Here is an 8,182-nt window from a genome sequence, read left to right as displayed (position 1 = left end):
AAGTCTGACAGTGTTGAGCACTACTGTAAACTTAATCCTGCATGGTGTAAATGTTTGAAAATGATTAACAGTTGCAAATAAACATTCATTAGAAATGTAGAAAAGTAATCAAAAGTAATCAGTTACATTACTTTAATAAAGTAATTGAAAAAGTTACACTACTATTACATTTTAAGTAGGGTAACTTGTAATCTGTAACCTATTACATTTCCAAAGTAACCTTCCCAACAATGGTGTTATGCAAATCTTCCCACATCGTGACGTAGACATGTGGGGGCGTGTTAGAAAGAGCCATTTTAGGTAGGCGTGGCTGACTCTTAACTTTTATAAAGAATATCTCTTTGGATTTGAGACTTTAGTCTTTGCAACTTTACAGATCTTCTTTATGCACCAAGAGCTTTTAACATTCCAAAGAGAAAGGAAAAATTGAAATCGCATCATATGACCCCTTTAAGATGGTAGTGTAAGCAAGTTTAGTTTGAAAAAGCTTAATAGTAAATAAAACACAATTAGACAATGTGAATAAAATATTAATAATGAGAAGAAATATATATTTGCAACAACTGGTGGAGTGCTGAATGCTGCACGCACGCGCAGCGTTTTCAAGGTAACATTTGGTCAGTCATTCCCTTCGCCAAGGGAGTTCCAAAAGCTTATATGAGACAGTAATTCCCTACACCCTTTAAAGAACACACTTCAAGGGCTCTGCCCTTCGAAGGATGTAGGGCATAGGGATGCTCACTTCCGTTTGGAATTCACCCATAGTGTTTCCTGGGTTACCGCTGTAAACAAAGCAGAGCTAGCTTATGAACACTACTTTAATATGCATCATTCAGAGGCAAGATGAAAAGAAAATACCACGTAAACTTTTCTAAAGACAGTCAGTTCCTCTCAGAGATACATTCATATAAACTCCTACTCCAATTGTATCGTGATTTGTTTGGCATCTCAAACGATTTGAATCGTCGCATATTTGAATCTATTTTCAACCGGCTTGTGGATCATCGTTACATCCCTACAAATAAATGAATAATGCTATCTATCAAATTAATCTTTAGCTTGATTTTCTGTTTTCGGTTTTGGCAAATGAATCATACTTAAAATGTGAGTGTAATGAGGCAGAGAGAGAGTTTGTAACCATAATTGTACAAAAAGAATACAACAACCTTCTGTTAATCGGCACTTCCTGTAGACTGGGATGTCTAAAGGTCATTCACACCAAGAACGATAACTATAAAGACAACAATATTAGCATCCATACCAATGGATGCTAACAGTCTGAGGATTGAATACTCAAGTTCTATAAAGTCGCCTGGATTTCTCTTTCAGCTGGGGAAAAAAAAAAAAATCTGAAAGTGATTCCAACAATATTGTTTCTTTTATAATTAATTCTTAACTAAACTGTATAGTTAATTCTATACATATCATCCTTGGTGTGAAAGGGCCTTAACTGGATAGTTCATGCAAAAATGAAAAATTGTTTTACTCACCCTCAAATTGTTCTCATATCGGTTTGGAACAAGTGAGTAAGCGATGACACAATTTTCATTTTTGGGTGACATAATCCTAAAACCATTTTTATGGAATTCAAAAACCTCCCACACTACCTTTTTTTTTTGGGTGTGTGTTGTTGAGTGTCTAAGGGAACCCCGGAGTTTGACATAAGAGGGAACCTGTGACAAAATAAACATCAAATTAAGCAAAATGACGGAACAAAAAACTGTGAGGTAGTCATCAAGTGCCGTGTTCATTACAGCAGCATCTCTGAGATCTCAAATTAGTTAATTAGCAGAATTCATTACTCAACCACCTGTTGGTGATGTCATTAATGACAGTCCTATATTGTTGAACCAACGTGCTTCAAACAACAGCATTGCGAGCATGTTACTACAGTTTTGGGAAATTATCATATGTGCAGTATTAACATGATATCAATATTTATTTATTTAAATATAAAAAAAAAAAAAGAAAAGCCGAAATTTGAAATTAAAACTGCCAGCAGGTGGCAGCAAATCACTGTTAATAAGTGAGTCATTGCGAATTGAACCGAATCATTTAAACGTTTGATTCATTCAAGAACGAAACACCGTCATGTTGCTCAGACACAAAACAGCGCTGTGGCTGTATTCGGGATGATTTTTGTTGGCGAAATAGAGCAAAAACAAGCAATATGGTGTCTAAAACGTAAGTCTCTTAATTAACTTATTGTTTATTGAATTCAATGTCACATTTGTAATCATGGTAATTTTTGGAGAAAAACGGCACTCTTCGTGTGAAATTGAATAACTATATGAAGTGATATAAATATATACATTTTCTGCCATGTCTTGAATTTGTGATCATTCTAAATGCATTTTAATAGCCTGAATCATGCAGTGAAAGAAAACGCACTAAATGCACACACACACTAGTCTAGACTTCACGTAATGTATGCGTGCACTCTGTAGGGAAGTTTTGAATGGTTTTTGCAAAATACTCGATAATGTCAAATCGCACATCGTTAAAACAACAATTACGATATTATCGCAGACGATATATATCGCACACCCCTAGCTGCAAGCAGCGATTACCAGGGTTCAAGTGCTTTAAAGCAACTCTATGTAGTTTTTTTTACCTTAAAATAATGTCTCTAGAATTATTTCAGTGGTAGAACAACTCTTAACCTGATGAATTCTACTGCTGCTGCTACCTGAGCAGCCTCCTAGCGGCTAAAACCACACTCTGTAAGTTTTGCGTTCGGGACGGCACACGCAGCAGGAGAGTGTGACCTGCTTTACGGCAGACTGCTACCTGAGCAGCCTCCTATCGGCTACAACCACACTCTGTAAATTTTGTGTTCGGTTCGGTACACAGCCTCGCCCGTCCCCTGCCAGCGGAAGAGTGCGACCTGCTTTGCAGCATACGTCACACATTTTACTCGTAACCTGGGTGGAGTTAGCCAACAGCTAACTATAAGACGAAACGATCTAATATGCAAGTCTCAAAACCAATGCCATAGCAGAGCCAGCAAAGAAACCGAAGAGGGTTTTGTCGGAGGAAGCAAAATAGTGAATAGTTTTTGGACACTGGCTGTAACCATGTGTACCATGTTTGTTTTCGACACCCAAGATCCAAAAACGAATTCCCCAGTCTAACGTTACTTCACGTCTGAACGGTTATTCAAATAAAGAGGCTCTGTTATTTTACAGCCTTAGAAACTTATGACACTATCTGATGTATAAGGCATTATGGACATTATGGTTACATGATTGCGCGGACAACATTTTATTCTATTATACAGATTACACCATTTGCGAACAATGCTACATACGAACTATGCGAGCAAAAAAAAAAAAAAACTAAGCTAAAATAATACCATTATTTTTGTCATCGTAGTTTTCAATTCTGGAGTAACAGTAAATAAAACTATGTAATGATATTTGTAGAACATAGTGTAACACGGGCTACTTTACCTGGGCAGTGGACATGGTTTCCAAACGAGGTTTCTGCATTCGCCGGTTCCGTCAGCTTAGTCAACAAATTCACATGTATTGCGCTGCCCATGTGGAAGCTTATACAGCAACAGTATTTACGACACTGGTAACAGACAATTGCGCTTATCAACCGCATGGGGGAACCATGAGCAAATGTTACATGGTGTTGCTTTAAGGCATTTAAGCACATATGAAAAAAGACATTACATATTATTTAGCAAGCCTGTAACCACCTAAATCAATTACTTAAATTAGGATTTTGGGCAAATCCAGGTAATTTACCATAAGAATATGATGATTTTTAATGTTTATGACTGTTATAGCGTCAGCTGTGGTCCAATCTCCCTATAATTTTGCATACTTGTTTAGAATCACCTGTCGCATGTGCTCACCAGGTGTCGTGAAGTTTTGAGTTTTCGTTTAGGCTTTATAGGCTTTTGGGTATATTTGGATAGGCCCTTTTTCTCAATGACCCCATTATAGCTTCCCAAAGGGTAAATTAAAAATATATATATATATATAATTATTGACCTAGAGAGTCTAGAGAATTGTACAGCAGTGTTTTGTTTCCAGAGCAAAAAACCTAGCACTAGTTTACTAGCCAATGGTGCCCATGTTTTTTGAGATACACAAATGTCCTTATAGACACTTGTGGCACGTTGGACCAAGACCGTGCATTCCGATTATCATGTTGATAGGACAAATGGTTGCATAGTTACAGCCATTTTTTAAATGTTTTTTTTTTTCCTCTTATAGTGCCACCAAGTGGCCAAGCTGCATGATTTTTTTCATGTTACCTCAGATTCAGCTGAAAAATAATGTGTTTTTCGAACAACCTAGTATGAGAGCCTGTTAGGCCTGTCATGATGACAGCTTTTTGTTGTGCGATATATTGCCCCAGAAATAATTGTGATAAGTGATATTATGAATATTAGATACTTTAAAAAACTTGAATAAATATTAAATAAACATTTTCTAACAAAACGTGCAAAGTAACAAGTAGAAAAAAATAAAAATGCACAAAGAACTTATGGAGATTTTTCCATCTACAGATTTTTCCCTGACCTTATTTTCTCTGTAAATTAAGGGTAGGGTGGCACGATAAATCGAAATGGAATCGAGATCGCGATTCGACAGAAGCTGCGATTGTCATGCGTATCTTTCAGTATCGCGAACGATTTCTTCGATTTCATAATCGCGCAATAAAATCGTCTGCAATTTTTTTGCGTAACTTAAGTCAGTGAACTACGGCTGTGTGTAGTAAATTCTGCTCCATCTGAAAGCACGTGATGATGATTTCCTGCTGATTACAGAACCGGCATTACTATCAAAATGCACATGACAATCGCATTCAATTAATAGTGCAGCCCTAATTAAGGGTGCACACTATTGCTGAAAAACACAATCACTACTTAGCCATCAGATGTCCGTATGCACAAAGGCACAGATCCCTAAACACGATCATATCTGCAGATGAAATGTTTTTTGTAGAAGCATTTTTTAAATTTGAACTAGCACCTCATGACTACACCACATTAAGTACGAGAAGCTGCAAAAGACACAGGCGCAAGTGGAATGTACAAAACATGGTGACATTCATTTTTAAGTAAATATAATGGCCGATATATTGCGTCACCAAAAGTTATTGAGGTCATGTACATATATTGCGCGATAAGTCAAGAGCCTGTTCTAGTACACCCTTAAAACAAGATCAAGACTTTGTAAAAGAGCATAATAGGACCCCTTTAAGACACTTAATTCATAAGACACTTAAGGCTGTGACTCACAGTTTAGGAGTTATGAGCGATTTGTACTTTTGATCGCTGTAGCGCCCCCGTCAGGCCGATTGGAGTGAGACTTGGTGACGTCGTAGACTGTGTGAGTACTACCATCCCTCCAAGTTTCAAGTCTCTATGACTTGGTCTGCCTGATCAGTTTTACGTGGAGATTGCTGATCCTCGGCCATTCTAACAATTACAATAGGGTTTCAGCGCTATGCACTTGAACCCCTAATAAATGGATAAGTTGTCAACATCATATATTAAAATATATATTTGTATCAATTTTTGCTTGATATCCAGGCTACTCAAGTAAGATCAGCCAGATGCCAGTCATCCTCACCCCACTGCACTTTGATCGTGACCCGCTGCAGAAGCAGCCGTCCTGCAGACGGTGCGTCGTCATCAGAACCTTCATCACCAGTGACTTCATGACCGGCATCGCCGCTACTCCAGACAACCAAATCCCTGAAGAGGTGAGAGATCAGATCCTCTATCCACACATAAAAACCCTACGTCATTTCCACACACTAACTCGTGCTCCCCTGGCAACAGGTGGTTCTCAAGATGGTCAACGAGATCAAGAAAATCCCAGGCATCTCCAGAGTGATGTATGACCTGACGTCCAAGCCACCGGGAACCACAGAATGGGAGTAGAACCGTGGACTTTTGTGCCCTCTGATTTATCCTTGTCGACTCCTCTTCTACCTCCCCCTTTCCCAGTACTGCTACATTCCCCCCAAACCCTTTTTCTCCACTCCCACGACCCCCTTTAGGCACGCCGCCCTGTCATTGTCCCACTGAGACCGGAACATTCCCTTCAATGACAGGTTGTACTGTGATTGGCGCTTAACTGACAACGCTACTTCAGTTACGCCTCATTATCTGGGGTCGGTTGTAATATTGGTATTATAAGTGTTGTTGTTATCCTCATCACTGATGATAATAATGATGATACGTTGACTTATTTTATTTTTTTTTTTCAGCTCTCTGTGTTTAATGCATTGTGACTGGTCACTCCTCCGTACTTTCTGTTGTAGCCACTGAAGGTCAAAGATCATTTTAGGGCAGTTGACTGTCCATGTGCAGCATGGCACGAAGAAAGCAGTTTTTTAAGCAAATCCACTCGGTCAAGGGTTACGTTCCAAGTGTTGCTGCTTTTTGCCTTTAAGATAAACTTGTTTTCACTAACTCAGTTTGTGCAGTGTTGATTTCGGTTTGGATTTCTTGCCTGAACTCTTCTATGGAAGTGGCAGGTAAAGACTAGCAGTAGTAGCTCCTTAAACGTGACCAATCGATGTTTATTTGCCAAATACAGATGAGATCAGACAGTTTGCTAAATGCCGCTCTTACGCTGTGGACAGGTTGGTTTATCACAGAGGTTTTGCTGTGAAGGAGACTCCTAATCTGGAGGCCTCCTGAAATTTGTGCCTGTTTTCTTTTCTTTTTTTCCTTTCGGTTACTTTGTTTTTCAGGGATGCGACTTTATTTTATCCTGCATTATTTTCTAGAAAAGGATTATTGACATTTAAATAGTGAGAAGTGAGAATTTTTTTTGTAATTTTTGGTGTTTGCATTTTACATCACCATCATAGTTGAGTTTGCCTGGGCTGGTAAGATCGACAGTGTACTTATTTTCACCAATAAAGGCCTTGGTATTTTATTTTTTTTTGTTCTAGGTAGAGCAATAGTGTTTCCAAAGGCAAATGAAAGGAGATTTACAGAGGGAGGAAGAATAGGTGATTGACAGGACACAAGCTTGAAGGGCATCATCCCACAAAGTACGCCAAGTCCTTTTGAGCTAAGTTGGGCTTAACTGAATTTGGACCACTGTCACTGTCAATATTTGAGTCAGTCCTCCTGTGTGTGTGGCCTCATTATTATTAATATTCCACTCTTTAACAGAAGCGTGTTCTTATGTATAGAGACAGGGGGCTTTGATTGGGCTCAAATGGAGATCTGTGTCCAGCCCTCTGTCTAATTTATGATGTAGAGAATTGTTGTGATATGAATAACATGCTCGGTATTTATTGTCTTCAAAGATTTAATTTCAAAACTTTCTGTTGTCACGATAGCAAAAAACTCAATGCAAGATGAACTTCCTTGTCTTAATTGCAAATCCTGTTCTTAATGTCTTTTTCTCAGTGTCTCCTTTATCGTGTGTATATTTTACTTGTCTATTAAAAATTCAACTAACACGTTTAAATTCCTAGTGGGTAAACTGCAATATTATATGATATTCAGTTTAATTTATGCAATTCTATGTTGATTCCCCCCCCCCCCTTCTTTTTTTTTTTTTGTTTAAACCTGAACAATGCTGTTTTACCTTAGTATTGTGCCTCAGACCAAGCCACCGCATGCAGTTTGAAACTGATATTTGTATAATGCAAACTGAGCTTTAATAAAGAACTCCGTGTTCCGATTTCTCTCATCACAAGATCTGTCACTGATTAATTATATATAATTTGCATTTGGTTCACACTTCTGGTGTAGTTAATAAAACGGTTAAAATACCTAATACTATAAAATATAAGTATACTTTTTGTGCAAAGTGAGTATATGCATGCATGTGAAAGAAATGAGTGATATTACGGAGTAAGAGACACGAGGAACGTTCTGATAAATCCTTGCATAACCATATGCAATATTTCATAAGGTGGAAAAGTGCAATATTAATTTCCATATTTCCCCCCCAAGCAACTAGGAATCAGTTAGTTTGTATATACTATTGTATTATTCATTCATATATTTTTGTGTAAGTTTTATTTCTTTTTTATGTTGTTTTTAATTTGTATTTTTCGATCTAATATTTTCATTTAGAATTATTTCAGTTTTAGTAATTTTAGTACGTCAACTTATACTTTTCAGCTGCCAATTCTTTAAATGTTTACGATTTTATATAATTTTTATTTTAGCTTTGCTTCAATTAAT

The 8,182-nt window shown here is 37.6% G+C and overlaps 1 protein-coding gene across 1 annotated transcript in view; it reads left to right on the top strand.

Moving 5' to 3' along the window:
• The window catches only part of LOC107675609 (GMP synthase [glutamine-hydrolyzing]-like), a 36,814-nt gene extending 29,126 nt beyond the window's left edge, over positions 1-7,688 (top strand). The window contains exons 14-15 of the mRNA XM_016470012.1: positions 5,555-5,727; positions 5,807-7,688. Of these exons, the coding sequence (XP_016325498.1) occupies positions 5,555-5,727; positions 5,807-5,908 (275 nt within the window). The 3' untranslated portion in view covers positions 5,909-7,688. The remainder of the gene's footprint in view (positions 1-5,554; positions 5,728-5,806) is intronic.
• Positions 7,689-8,182: the final 494 nt, after the last annotated feature.

Source organism: Sinocyclocheilus anshuiensis, unplaced genomic scaffold, assembly GCF_001515605.1.
Source record: "Sinocyclocheilus anshuiensis isolate Anshui unplaced genomic scaffold, SAMN03320099.WGS_v1.1 scaffold2082, whole genome shotgun sequence".
NCBI lineage: Eukaryota > Metazoa > Chordata > Actinopteri > Cypriniformes > Cyprinidae > Sinocyclocheilus > Sinocyclocheilus anshuiensis.
Note: the sequence above shows the minus strand (reverse complement) of the source record. Positions and strands in the feature narration are given on the sequence as shown.